The sequence below is a fragment of the Pezoporus occidentalis genome, unplaced genomic scaffold (genome assembly GCF_034315485.1).
Source record: "Pezoporus occidentalis ecotype Australia unplaced genomic scaffold, CSIRO_AGI_Poc_V1 ctg8, whole genome shotgun sequence".
NCBI lineage: Eukaryota > Metazoa > Chordata > Aves > Psittaciformes > Psittacidae > Pezoporus > Pezoporus occidentalis.
Genome location: NW_026916158.1, coordinates 4,586,382 through 4,600,543, shown reverse-complemented (window position 1 = coordinate 4,600,543; position 14,162 = coordinate 4,586,382). Strand labels below are relative to the sequence as shown.

The 14,162-nt window shown below is 39.0% G+C and overlaps 1 protein-coding gene across 5 annotated transcripts in view; it reads left to right on the top strand.

Moving 5' to 3' along the window:
• The window catches only part of PLCH1 (phospholipase C eta 1), an 80,156-nt gene extending 66,861 nt beyond the window's left edge, over positions 1-13,295 (top strand). For 3 of the 5 annotated variants that reach the window (XM_062603510.1, XM_062603506.1, XM_062603507.1), the window contains 9 exons: positions 1,461-1,640; positions 1,736-1,843; positions 2,188-2,312; positions 2,741-2,825; positions 3,596-3,742; positions 4,119-4,198; positions 6,193-6,252; positions 6,729-7,086; positions 10,048-13,295. In XM_062603510.1, the coding sequence (XP_062459494.1) occupies positions 1,461-1,640; positions 1,736-1,843; positions 2,188-2,312; positions 2,741-2,825; positions 3,596-3,742; positions 4,119-4,198; positions 6,193-6,252; positions 6,729-7,086; positions 10,048-12,158 (3,254 nt within the window). In that variant the 3' untranslated portion in view covers positions 12,159-13,295. The remainder of the gene's footprint in view (positions 1-1,460; positions 1,641-1,735; positions 1,844-2,187; positions 2,313-2,740; positions 2,826-3,595; positions 3,743-4,118; positions 4,199-6,192; positions 6,253-6,728; positions 7,087-10,047) is intronic. The other 2 variants (XM_062603509.1, XM_062603508.1) reach the window with 1 other exon arrangement.
• Positions 13,296-14,162: the final 867 nt, after the last annotated feature.

Here is a 14,162-nt window from a genome sequence, read left to right as displayed (position 1 = left end):
GTAAGGCTGCTGGCACAAGACTTATACATGCCTTTTTCACTTTCCTATTTGGATAGGAAGCATGTCTGCCTTCTTCATTTTTCCCTTGTTTGTTTGTTGGTTTTGGTTTTGTTTTTTGTTTTGGGGTTTTTTGTTTTAAGATGTTTTAAAAGCAGAGGAGTTAGTTACCTGTTCCTTTTACCTAACTGACTGCTACTGCCGAACCCACGACAGAGAGAAAGAGTAAAGCACCACCTTTCCCTTGATATGTCATTCATGTTTTAGTGATGGTTTTGAAAATGTCTTTTTTTTTTGAAAAGTTTTTTTAGGCAAACCCTTTCCTGTTTTCACAGTTTTCTAGAATTTGTCATCATCTTTTAGCTTTATCAATTTTAAGTAGCATCTAATAACATGATAGATTTTTAGTTGTGATAAATAGATATGATCCCCATTCAGAAACTGTGCAGTTGTTTTACTAAACAGAGGTAAAATGGACACTGAGAAAGTTGCAAAGGAATTTGTGGGGAGGGTCACTAAATGTACATGAGCAAACTCTGTATGAAATTCTGTAATTACTATAAAATTAATTCCTAATTTAATAGAATTTAATGGGATAAGTTAAGGAGGGTGAAAGCACCATGGAGAGAGTTCAAGGTATCATACAAGAACAAAGTCTTGAAGAGTTTCAGTGTCGTTGTTCTGAGCTGACAAACAGCTCAGCTTTTTCTGCAAGTCCAGATGCAATCTGAATCCATCTGATTGCTCTTGACGATTTGGAAAGGAGGGCTTGCTCTTACCTTTTGTCTAGATCTTGTGCTTTCTTGATCCTAGCTGAAGAGATGGGCATGGAGAGGTCATATGGCTGAGTGGGTCTAACTGCTCTCTCACAGTTGGGCACTTTTACCTAAGAAAGTCTTCTGGGCAGTCTTTCTCCCAGAGGGCTGATCAGAGGGGGTATGCCTAAGGGGTAAAACTCTCAGAGGAAAGACTTACAAATTGGAAAGTTTGCTTGGATTACTTAGAGAAAGGATGAGTTGAAATGGGTTGAGTGCTTCTATTAATGTGTTAACAAGGACAAGAGACCTGCTGGGCACTTCTTCCCCCTGACTGTAAGCTCTTGAGTAAGATAGTTATCATCATGCTGCCATTAGTAGATTTCTCTGTAGATTCTTCTTAGCAATCATGTCTGGGCTGTTTGGCAGGAGAAAAGGCTCTAGCAATTAGCTTCAGCTCTTGCTTGGCTTCCCCTTTAAGTTCTGGAAGCTTGACAGTAGAACAAAAGACCCTGCTGGAAGGGGAAACTGGTGGTCTTCAGTTATGCAGTGTGTGTGATTTGCATATGACAGGGCAATCTGTGTTATAATTTAGGACTAAATCTCATGTTCCCCTTGATTAATACCAGCATAACTGAGGTCTGAGTTCAGGCCCCCATCTTCTGGGATTCCTTTATAACCTGTTTGTTGATTTAACAATGCATGCAGGATCAACAGGGAATGTGCTATCATTCAGTGAAACAAGAGCCCACCAAGCAGTGCAGCAGAAGGCCGAGCAGTTTATGCTTTACAACCAGAAACAGCTTACAAGGGTGTATCCATCAGCCTATCGGATTGACTCCAGCAATTTCAATCCTTTACCTTACTGGAACGTTGGCTGCCAGTTAGGTAGGTGTTGCATGAAAACTTACTTCCCAGTCCTTGTGTATGTGATAAGTGAATATTATCATTATCAATGACGCCTGAGTTTTTTCTTTCATCAGTGGCACTAAACTACCAGTCTGAGGGACGTGTGATGCAGTTAAATGAAGCAAAATTTAGGGTAAACGGCAACTGTGGTTATGTCCTCAAACCTCAGCAGATGTGCAAAGGTAATGCCCCACTATACATTTCTTACTGTGTCAAGCCTTTCAGAAAGTGTCTTCATATGAAGTCGTGAAGACACAAGAAAGAACATATATAGAATCTTTAATATTTCCATACATTCATAACTTATTAGAGGGGACCTTTCTGTCTTGTAATCATATAACCAAGGGCTGCTTAGCTCAGAAAAGGTTGCAAGAAAGTGGAATGGAATTTTAAAATTAATCAACAGCTGTTTCATACTCTGTAAGTTTCTTTCTTATGACTGAATTTCAGCTGTATGAATGCATCTTGGGTGATACATCTTCTGTGTATCTTTTCCTTACAATTCTCATTCTTTGCCATCTTTTAGGCACATTCAACCCCTACTCTGCTGATCCACTTCCTGCCAGTCCTAAAAAGCAGTTTATTCTGAAAATCATCAGTGGACAGCAGCTACCTAAGCCCCCTGACTCCATGTTAGGGGACAGAGGAGAGGTAAGATACTCTGATACCAACAGATGCTTCAATGAAAGGCCCTGGAGTGACATGACAGATTGTGACTCAAATAAGCTTTCTCCTTATTTAAATATACTAATAAATTTCTGATATTTTCAAGCTTTTGGTCACTAAATGCTGCATTTTCCCAAGGAGTCTGTATCCTACACATGATCTTTAAGAGCTGATTTGTACTTTCTTGAAAATTAGTCATAGCTGGCCATAGCTTTTGAGACTACAAACCATACCTCAACTTATACTTTATGAAGTCATTTCTCATGATTATGCTGCTTGAAAATCCATGTGAATCGAAGGTTTTTGAATTCTCATATGAATTTAAATTAACTCTCTGCATGAATTTTCTGAAAAATTGACTTTTAGATTTTATTGTTGGCTTGCTTTTAAAATACTTTGTTTTTAAAAAATAGATAATAGATCCCTTTGTTGAGGTGGAAATCATTGGGCTACCTGTTGACTGCTGTAAAGATCAGACCAGGGTGGTTGATGACAATGGTAAGATAATCAGGCTGATTCCTTCTTCTTGGAGTAAAATATTAAGTATTTATAAATGATTTAATATCTGTTATTACTTTCTAAATTGCAGAGATTCTTATCTGATGAATTGAAATGATTGTATTCTAACAGATTAATTCTGAATTTCTGGTGTGGGGAGACAGACAAGCTAGAAGTGAAGGACAGGAGCTGTTCACCACAATATTGTCTCCTGGATAGTTCTTAAACCTCCTTTATGCAGAAGTTGCAAATTTTTTATTTATTTATTTTTTAATGTATGGAAAATACAGGTATAACTTCAAATGCAACAAAAAAAACCAAATCACACCCTAGGCAATTTCCCTGCCACCTCAGCCTTCATAGGAGGAAGATTGAATAACAGAGTGGGATAGCCTATTGCAACAGGAGAGATGGCATCACTTCTCATAGGCAGTTGTAAAACAATGGGGAGGGAACAAATGTAGTTCCTGTTTGTTCTGATTTGTCTTTAGCCTACTTCAGTTTTACAAAAAAGTGACTTGCCTTAGTATCCTTGCCAGCTACCCAAACAGAACCGTTTTGTTTGTAAAAGCAAACCAAGAGACAGATCTGTCACTTTGAGTTACATACATAATAGAGATTGAGTGCACCTCTATCTGGATGAGCAATAAGTTGTCATTTGTGTGTTTGGTCTGCTTGTTTCCTATGCCTCTTGCTGCGTATCAGGAATATTGAGGCTAGTGCTTCCTATGGACTTGTTTTCCAAAATTTCTGTTCTGTTTGCTTTACAGGGTTTAATCCTGTTTGGGAAGAAACACTCACTTTCACTGTCCACATGCCTGAAATAGCTTTGGTGCGATTTCTTGTTTGGGACCATGATCCTATAGGGCGAGACTTCGTTGGACAAAGAACCCTGGCCTTTAGTAGTCTTGTGCCTGGTTAGTCCCACTTGTTTGATTTAGAAATCTAGCTGAAGAACAAAGAGCTTTAAACTTAAAGATGAAGTTATCAACATAAGAGATACACTAATATATCTCTGAGACTTCTTGTACAAGCACGGACAGTTCTCCTTAGGGTGGTATATTCAGCATTATGTGAAGGAGTTTGGGTGTCTGTGCTTTTGGAAATTGCTATTGGGGTCCGATTTATAACTTGGAGGAAATTTGTTCTGGGGTGGGCTTGGAAAACAAGTAAGAACCTAAGAGAAGTTTTAGTAAAAGCATGAGGTGGCTTACTGTGTATATTTCACTTTAATAGGCACTCATTACCAGTTGTGCTTAAAATTATATGTAGTGTAATATTTTGGCTTACTAGGTTATCGTCATGTGTATTTAGAAGGACTGACAGAAGCTTCCATATTCGTTCATATAATCATAAATGACATCTATGGAAAGGTAGGTATATTTGGAAATTTACATCCTTTATGACTTGTTTGTTTTAATTCTTCTGATAAAAATGGATTTAAATATATAATAGAACCTCACAGATTTGTGTGGTTTCTAAATGATTCTTGCAGCTTAGGTTTGTGGCAGTTTGTACCTTGGTTTAGCAGTGCCTAGCTCTCCCTGGCAGTGATCAGTAATAAATTTGAAACAAAATATTAGGATTATACAATAATGACATAGCACAATGTCTGATTCTCTGTTGTCCTAAACTTGATGTCTTTGTCTATACTTGTGTCTATAGGTAACTACAAACATACAGGTGTCAGCATTCTCAAAGAAGAGAAATACAATGCCTTATAGTGTTTTCTCTGAGGAGCACTGAGCCAGGGTATCCATTCACAGCACACCCATGACCAGTAAAACCTTTCTCCAGCTCAGATACCCCAATAACAGCAAAGACATGCTTCTGTTGGAGCACTCAGGAAGGAGAAGGATGTGGCTCATAGCGCGTGATGGGTTCCCTGTGGGTGATCAGCAAGGAAAGCATAATGTACTCTTACTCTAGGCTTAGCATGCATGTACTCATCAATGTTCTTACTGTTAGCGCCTAATAATTATCATGTCAAGATACAGTAAGTACATTTCTTCAATGTGTTAAACTAATTTTATTTTAAAGTAAATCTTGAGAACTGTAACAGCACCAGAACATGGTATTGGGCAAGCTATTTTAGCAACCAATTTAAGCTTTAAGTCTTTAAGGTTTTAGAGCAGAGATTTTGGTTTTCTGCAAGATTACTGATTTTAATTTTTTTTTAAATGAAAATAAAAGCACAGTCCTTTTTTTGCACATTCCTGCTTCAACTGCCTTCATGAACAGTTCACATTGGAGATAACTACCACAAATAAATGAAGGCCATATTCAGTGGAATGCTAAAATAAAATAGCTCTTTGTAATGATTGAAAAAACTAACCAAACGGAAAACCCCACAAACCAGCCTCCCCACCTTTATGAAGGGTAAAGGTTGAAAAGAGCAGTTAGCCCTCAGTCTTTCTCCCTTCTGAGAGTGGATGCAAAGAATGTCATGTCAAATATGTAAAACTACAGTTCTGCAAGCACCCAAGGAAAGCCGAGTGGAACAGAAATAGAAAATAACATATACAAGTCCTTGGGGCTGAGATTTGGTATAGAACAGATCCTTACTTAACTCCCCTACCTTTGTTGTCACTGATCCCATTAGGTTACTGAATGATTCAATAGTGGCTCTCTAAGCAACTTAGGTATCTTGCTCTTGGCATCCTTGTCTCAGCACAGGGACCAGGGTTTCAATGTACTCCTCTGTTTTTGCCTCCACAAGTGTTCTTCCTCCCAGTGAGGACAGCAGCAAGGTGGTGGATGGAACGGCACTGACCATTCCAGATCTGTTCACATTCTGTGCACAAAGAGAATCTTTTAGTATTCAAGGTAGACTTTGTTACTCCTAAATCAGTGTAAAAAGAGAAACAGTAGTGAACAGGCTGGAATTCACTGCAATGTATACCTAGATCTGTACATGTCTGGGTACAAATGTGAAATCACATACAATTTTGGTGGTAGTCTGTAGCAGAGCCTGTTTGGCTATTGCTCTTGGCTCATGTGCTCTTCAAAGAAGAAACAGACTCAAGAAAAATAGTAAAGAGTAGTTTCATAGGGAAGACCAAGAGGAGGAAGGGAGGAGAAGACCCATTGAGACTTGATCTCTGTATCACTTGATCTGTTCATCTAATGCTTGCCTTAATGATGGGCTGTGCTATTGTTTCTAATGTATAAACAAAGGCTGAGTGCATATTTGTCTCCTTACAAGTGAGGGTATCTGTTCAAGTTTCTGAGAGAAACTTACTTTAGATTAATAAATAGGTTTAAATTTGCTGTAGAGCAGTTATATTTACAGCTGATGTACTACTACCTTATTTGCTTGTATCAAGCTTGTAGCCAAATGTATTTGCATTTTGTTTTTGCCTTTCAGTGGAGTCCTTTAATCCTCAATCCCAGTTACACAATATTGCACTTTCTAGGAGCCACAAAGGTAGACTTCATTAGCATGCACTTTGCACTTGCTGGGCACAGATATTTTTGAATGGTTCCTAATCGCATGATCTGCAACTACCGAATTTACATCATTCTTCATTCAGACTCTGAAACATTTGAATATTGCTTTGATGAAGCCCATGCATAGAATTCCAAGTTAATGTGTAGCCTGTCACTGTAGTACACGTTTTACAATCTTGTCATCTCTGATTAAGAGATTTTGAGCAAACTTCTTATAACTGTGGCAGGCTGCCATCTTAATGAGGAGAAATACAGACATGCATGAATTCATGGAGGCCAGTGCTGATAGTTTCTTGGTCAGAGCAGATGTGAATTGCTTGGTGTGAATTTTTGCTTTGCTGCATTTTTAACTTTGTCTTCATTATTCATAAATGCTGTAAAAGCAGGCCTTTTCATTGTATTCATACAATAGTTTGAACTCACTTGAAACTGTGGCTATTCTTGTCCTTTCAGAATAAGCAACTGATAGGACTCAGGGGTCTGTTTAACAAGAACCCAAAGCACAGTTCTGCTGAAACCAGTGGGCACTGTGTACGGAAGCGATCTATTGGTGATAGAATTCTCCGGCGCACAGCCAGTGCACCAGCAAAAGGTAGAAAGAAAAGCAAGATGGGTTTTCTGGAAGCTACTGAAATTAAAGACAGTGCATCAGAACCAACAGACCCGAAGGACAAAGGAGTTGTAAGGCGTACAAGCCGGAGCTTGCAAGCACGTCCTGCTTCTATGCCCGTGGACAAATATCTTCTTGTAGGACTGCCATGCCCAGCAGATGAAACTGCCCAAGATGCCAAAGGGAAAGAAAACACATCTGGTAAGATACTTCCAAAATTACTATTGGTGTAGTAAGTTGAAATAGTCTGCTAAAAGGCTTAGTTCTGCAGTCTCTATGCAAGTGGTTTTACTCAACTCAACGTGGACAAAATTACTCTGCAAACGAGGCAAATGAATTGCAATAATTTTTGGAAGTACTCTTAAAAGGGCAGTACCCAAATTTCTTTTTTGTATTTTAAGAAGCAACTTTCAGTTGTATTTCAGTTTCTGGTTTACTACTATCCATTTACATATGGAACCGGAGCTGCTGGCATGGTGGTTTTTTCTCTCCATTTTCAAGGAGGGACAACAGCATGCAGCATACGTTTTTGAAAATAAGTGTGTGCAAAGACTAATGCAGACTTTCAAATAGATGTAAGGGGGGCAAAAGTAGGTCAAACTCTACCCAGCATTCTCGATATTAACCTAGATTGCTTAATTTAATTTGTATCAAAAGCATGTGTTGGGATACAATCGTGGTCATCTATTATTGATGCACAATACAATCTAATTCTTAAAATACCCTTTTTTTTCGTAAGTACATTCAGCAATAATAGTCCTGGTTTCAAAATCCAGTTATTCCCATGACTACAGCAAAGTTAGTGTGTTTGACCTGCCTAATATTTTATTTGCTGGAGTATTTACATAAGTTTAGGAATCTTGAATACGGTAGCTGTAGTTCATTAGACCTGCTGTCTTCACCCTGAGCTTTTACCTGATCCAGATCATCTATACTGCTTTTGGGGGCTGTTTTTTGTTTGTTTGGAAAGAGCGTGTGCACTCACATAGGCTGTCCCCCTGTGGCTGCAGGGGTAGCCAGATCATAGTTCTGACAGCACAGTGTTTCTGCAGTTAGTCCTGCAGGGCTCTTCCTCAGCTGACACAGGACAGCCAGAAGCACAGTCTGTCTTCCTTGGCTCACAGAGAGTGCACAGAGAAGCTCTCTTGGCTGGGGGGAGTGATAGAAATGCTGCTCTGAATATTTTCAGCTAGGAAGCAGCAGCTTCCAGCAGCCACAGGAGCCACCCTAAAATAGGGGAACTGCTGGGGGCAGATAAGAATATGTTGTTAAGTCACCTTTGTTTTACTTGCCTATGTAAGTGGCTCTGAAGGAACAGATAATCTGCAGGTCACCTTGTAAAAGAAGTTAGGAGAAATAGCAAGCAAAATCAAACCAGTTCTTTTTCTACCACCCTGAGAAGAAACTGTAGACGGGAAAAAGGATATTCCTTGTAAAAGAAGTTAACTTTGAAATGCTGTATTTTAAATTGAAAGATCCTCTAGATAAACCTTTGAAGATGATGCAGCTCAGCCATTCTTTGCAAAAGATGTAATAATTTCTTTCATATTTCTTCTGAAGATGCTACATACAAACACACAAAATTCTTTAGAAGGAAAGTTTTTGGAGGTCAGAATTGTTCACTTGTAGCAAAATAACCTTTGTTGAAAACACAGACCTTGGTGACATGACCTAAAAAAAACCAAAAGCTGTCACAGGGAATGAATCCTGCCCCTTCTAACTATGAGAGGCATAGAATTCTGTCCGTTAGAGTCTCCATAAGGAAGGCTAGTCTGCGAAGGACTGGTCACCTTAGACATCAAGAAATGAGACATGAAGAAGACAGCATTCCAAATGGAGCCCTCTTCTGTCCCCAAGGGAGCTGTTCCTTTCTCTGTGCTGCAGGAACACCCTGGCTTAGTGGTGGATGTAGAGAAAAGCTGCCTGTGTCCCCCCCCTTTTTTTTTTTTTTTTTTCTCTTGTGGAAGCACCTATGTGGAATAGTGGTAAGAAAAGGTACAATGCACCCTTGTGCACCTACAGGAATAGGCCTGGGTATTCTCATAAAGTAAGCTCAGCCTAAATATTTCAGAGTGGGAGGTGGCTTCACCCATGGGGAGTTATTAGCCAGTTGAGGTGTTCGTTATTGTAGAATACAATGAAGAATGGAAAGGGCTGGCTGTCCAACAGAGATGTTTCTTGCTAAAATACTATGGCTGAGTGTACCTGTAGTGCCTTAATTGGGAGTATGCCAAGTGGTCTATTTTCACCTTTGTTCTTCATAGAGAAGACAAAAAAAAAAAACTTACAAATCAAAGCAGCGTACATCTCATCCATCCTTAGGTAGAAGCACCTGGAAAGCTTGGGAAACTTTACAGATTTTGGAGATCAGCAAAACCAGACATGTCTGTTAGAAACAGTTCTTACTGTGGGGGTTCAGGCACTGTTAGTGAATGATCAAGGCTTCTCATTTCCTTCTAGGGTACCTGATTTCTAGCAAATGTTAGATACAGCTTGATTCTGTAGTCCCTGCTTGATTAAAAGCTCCAAAGAAATGGGTCTTGGAGCTTGGATTTGGCATATAAAGACATGTAAGAAGATTTGGTGGAGAAAATATCTAATTCACTTTCTTTAAGGAATTCAAAATCTTGCTCTCATGAATGTAGCATGCTGTTAGAAGATGAAAAATGAAATCCTTAAATTGTGATACTTTACAATAACTACGTGTATAAAACAGTCTGGAATCCATCTATTTGGTACTTTTTACTCAGCTCTTTTAACCATGCATCTGGTTTCAAAGTATTATGTTTTTTTAACAGAGCTGTTTTGTTCTGTCTTTATTGCCATGCTTCTTTATAGTACAAAACTGAATAGGAACACAGCTGAAGGTAATACCATGTGCAAGCTATGATATGGTGCCTCATTAACATTATTTGCAACAAATATTACATCACATGCTTGATGTAATAGACATTCAAAGGAAGTTTCAGTGAAGTGCCTGCAGTTGTATTTTTTCATTTATTCATGTCACTCAGATAATTTGTACCTGCACAACCCCATGATTAAGTTCTGTCACAAACTGTACCCAATTTTGCGTTCTCCATTTGTCTGTCTAAGGACAAAATAGTTGTTAATAAACAACACAGTATTGTATGCAACTAATATGTTTCTTATTTAATTTAGCCAACAGTGATGGCAATACAAACGAGAAGGAAACAAACTTGAAAGAATCTGTTTTTCCGTGTTCAGAGAAACCAGCAAATACTTCAAATTTGGCATCTCAGTTTAAGAAGAATGACCAGGAGACTACAGTTGACTCTTTAGCATCACCTCTACAGGAGCAACCTGAAAATTTAGTTTTTGCAAGTGGAGTAGCTGAAGCAAATCACCTTATAGACTATCAGGAAAATAATCTTTCTGATGAAACTGTCCCTCTAATGCAGCACTCTGATTTTGAACTTGCCACAGAAAAAACGCATAACAAAAACTGTGCAGACAATAAAAAGGAAGATGATGCAAAAGGGTCTAAGGAGGAGAAAATAACTCATGTAGGGACTTCCCTTTCCCCAAAAGAAGAGATGGAAAGTAAAAAATATGACATCATCAAGAAAAGCACTGCAGCCCTTTTTTCTTTGACAGGTATTTCTTCTACCACTTGCCCTGATGCACCTGATTTGCACTCTAGTCTAACCATGCAAGACAGTGACCTTTCTCGCCTTATAGATGAAGTTTCTTTAGTGAATGAGAGCGAGATGGATAGCGCTGTCTCAGCTCTGATTGGGCAGTTTGATGTCACAGATGATGAAACTAGTCTTACTGCTGTATCAAGCCTCCATGGCACTAGCAGCCAGGCCTTCAGTATGACAGGTACACACACATGTGTGCTTACCGAGTATCCTAACAGTCCCTGTATGCACAACTTTGCTGTCACAAAAGCCATCAAATCCCCTTTGTTCTCCACTCCAGATACTACCCTGTTCTCCAGCCCTGAGACTGCAGAGTATTCTGTGCACACAGTTGCCCATGAAGCAACTCTTACGCCAGTTTCTGAATGTAAGACCCACAATGGATTACTTTGCAAGAAGAAAGTAAATAGTATAGAAAATAACATGCCTAGCTCTCCTTGTCCATCACCTCTCTCTTTGCTAAATGCAAATTCCAAAAGAATATGTGGAACAAAATCTGGAACAAGTTGGGAAGCCTGCAAGACCGCTAGTTCTTTTGCTTCCAATAGCCTCATCTTTGAGGAGGCACTTGTTGACCCTCTCAGTGGTGAGAATTCAGAAAGCAGCAGTCTTATAGAAGTAGATGGGGATTCTCAAGATCTGTTGATAACTGCATGTGAGTATAAAAGGGAAGATATGAGCCAGTTGGCTTCCCCTTTGAAACTGAGGCAAAAGCAGGATGCTGGGCACGATGGAGGGAGGCCTTCTGAGAACAGTGCAACTGTTGAGCTCTGTGCTGCTGCCCTGGACTGCTCAGGAAACTTCAGGACTGCAGGGAGTCATCTCCCTTTTCCAGTGTGTGAAAATGTTGGTTTCTTGTATCATCATCATTCAGATAAACAAAAAAATGTAATGTGTACCTCCAAGACATCCCAGCTCAACATACACTCACCGCTGCTCAAAAATGCTTTGTCTTTCCCCCCTCATTCAGCCATCAAGCAGACTAGCCCTTGCAAATCCAAGAGTCTTGGTGACTTGACATCAGAGGATATTTCCTGCAATTTTGAAAGTAAGTATCAATACATAAGTAGGAGCTTTATCTCATCAGGCATGAGAGACAAGAAACTTGCCTCTATGAAAAATATGAGACCACATTCAACAGATGCTCTGACGGAACAGCTGAGGAAGCTGGTGTCCCTGGACCAGGAGGACAGCTGTCAAACGCTGTACTCCAGGCAGATTGATGAAGACTGCCCAAAAGCACTGGTCAGAAAACTCTCCTCCAGAAGTCAGAGCAGAGTACGGAATATAGCCAGTCGTGCCAAGGAGAGGCAGGAGGCTGCCAGCAAGCAAAAATCTTCTACCACAAGTAGTGTAGCAGGGGTTATCCTTCGGAACAAGCCCTCAGCATGTCCTCATGTTATCAACAGGCATTCAACAGGCTCATACATAGCCAGATACCTGAATGGCTTCCATGGGGAGGATGTGGAGGGCCGAGGAATGCCAGAGGGTACATGTTCTGCTTTGCACTATGGATGTAGCGACCAGTTATATACACATGATTCTGTTCTGCAGCTGGAACACAGTAATGATGATAAACCTGAAATTTATTTCCTGCTGAGACTGTAGATTGTATAAATGTACATCTTCAAAGTATACAAACTATTACACTGAGAAATGAAGGATTTTTAGCAAGAAATACTTTTTGAGGGATTAAATTATTTAGAAATGTAATTTCATGGTAGTGAGCCAGTCATGATTTAATGTGCCCTTTCTTATCAAAGCTTATATAAACAGAACCCATGCTTCATCCTTACATATGTATTATTTTGATTTAGAAATTATGAAGTAGTCTGGGGACTATCTGCATGCATTAAGCATTTGTAGCATTTTGTATTAGTAATGCTGTACTTGAATGCCTGATATTGCAATGAATGCAACAGTATTCTGTTTTCCCGATGTCCTTGTCCTACTGTTTGTAAAACATTTTTAGTGATCACTTTTGGCCTTACATATGAATTTTACTAAGATTGTGCTTTCTGTTACTGGTAATGTCCCTGGGGTAAGACTGCTGAACTAGGGCTTGTTCTGCCCAAGAAGCAGTAGTCATGGAATGAGACCCCCTCATTGGCATCACTGTTTTCACTCCGATTTGTACTTAATTGTTAATATTATTTTTACATGTTTCCATGTACGAGCTATGATTATACAGCAAACAATTTGTGGAATTAAGGTTAGTCCCAATTTGTGATTAATGTAGATTTCTGCACATTCTATGAAATACAATAACAGTTGTCTTCCTTTTTGGTCACTGTGTTGAATGTTCATTTTGGGACAGAGTGGAATGTGGGAGTAATTCTGCATTTATGAATGGAAAACACTTAATTTCTGCATATTATTATGAATTTTTGCTATTGGTTGTATGTGTAGCTATGCAGTAGTAGTGCAGTAGCAGATCTGTTTTCTGTATATTTGTAATTTTATTGCTAAATTGTTGACAGTCAGTGAAATATTTAAAGCTGACATGGTAGAGTAATTATTTTGACAGTCCATCTTCGTCTTTTTCCAAAAGTGAATCGAGTGATTAATCGCAAATACCTGAAGCTTTCCTGCAGCGAACAACATAGCTTTATTTTGGTTTTAAGATATTCTTTGCCTTTGGTGTAAGTTTCTTATATGTAAAAGATGTACCTTTTACCTTTCTTTTGTAATGAAGAGTATTATTATTCTTGAAAACATCATTAAAATAGATTTTTAAGCACTTGATTACTTGTTTACTGAAACTATAGCAAATCCAATTATGCTTAAATTAACAGTAACTGGTGGCTGCAGTCGTCTGTCCTGTCATGAGCTTGCAATAAGGTTTCATGAAGGGAAAAAAATGTTATTTCACATGATGGGTAAGGTTCTTAGCTGGAAACCTGCAGCTGAGCTCGCTTTCTTTTCTTTGTAGGAAACCATGTTTATTGAGTAGGTCCAAATGGCTGAATGTGCCTATTTTGTTCCATTAAGAGTCTAAGAGGTACAACTGGTGGTTGTTTCAATTGCTTAGGAGAGAACAGTGTCTTTTCTAAATAAATAGCATTTTTCCATGGAGGAGCAGACCCAGGTACTGGATTAGTCCCTTAAGCTTTGGACCCGAATGTCTATTCTGGTACTTGTGATACAATTCCAGAAGTGTGACTGAAGCCACCTTTAACTTCAGGGAAGTTCAGAAGCTCTCTGCCTTTTTGTGTCAGAATTCTCCTGAAAGAGAACTTGCCTGCTCTGGTAGTGTAGATACTTTTACCAGGTGAAGGAGGGGATGTGTGCAGGCTGTGATCTGTTCTGCTGAATGCTGCCTGCCACAGGTGCTCACACACTGTATCCAGATACATTTACTTGTATTAGTAAAAACTATAAATTCTCTAGAAATAACTGACATGAAAAGTGCCTTGTAATTAAGAAAATAATAAAATCTCCATCACAGGAGATGAAAAATCTAGACTTGAAGATTGTTAGTTTAAATTGGAATTATTTAGAAAAATTGTATGGTACATGCAGGTCAGAATAGATCATTACAGTGGTCTCTTACCACTTAATCTCATACTTTTGTCCTAATTTTAGAAGTTAATTCGGATGAGGACACTTTTC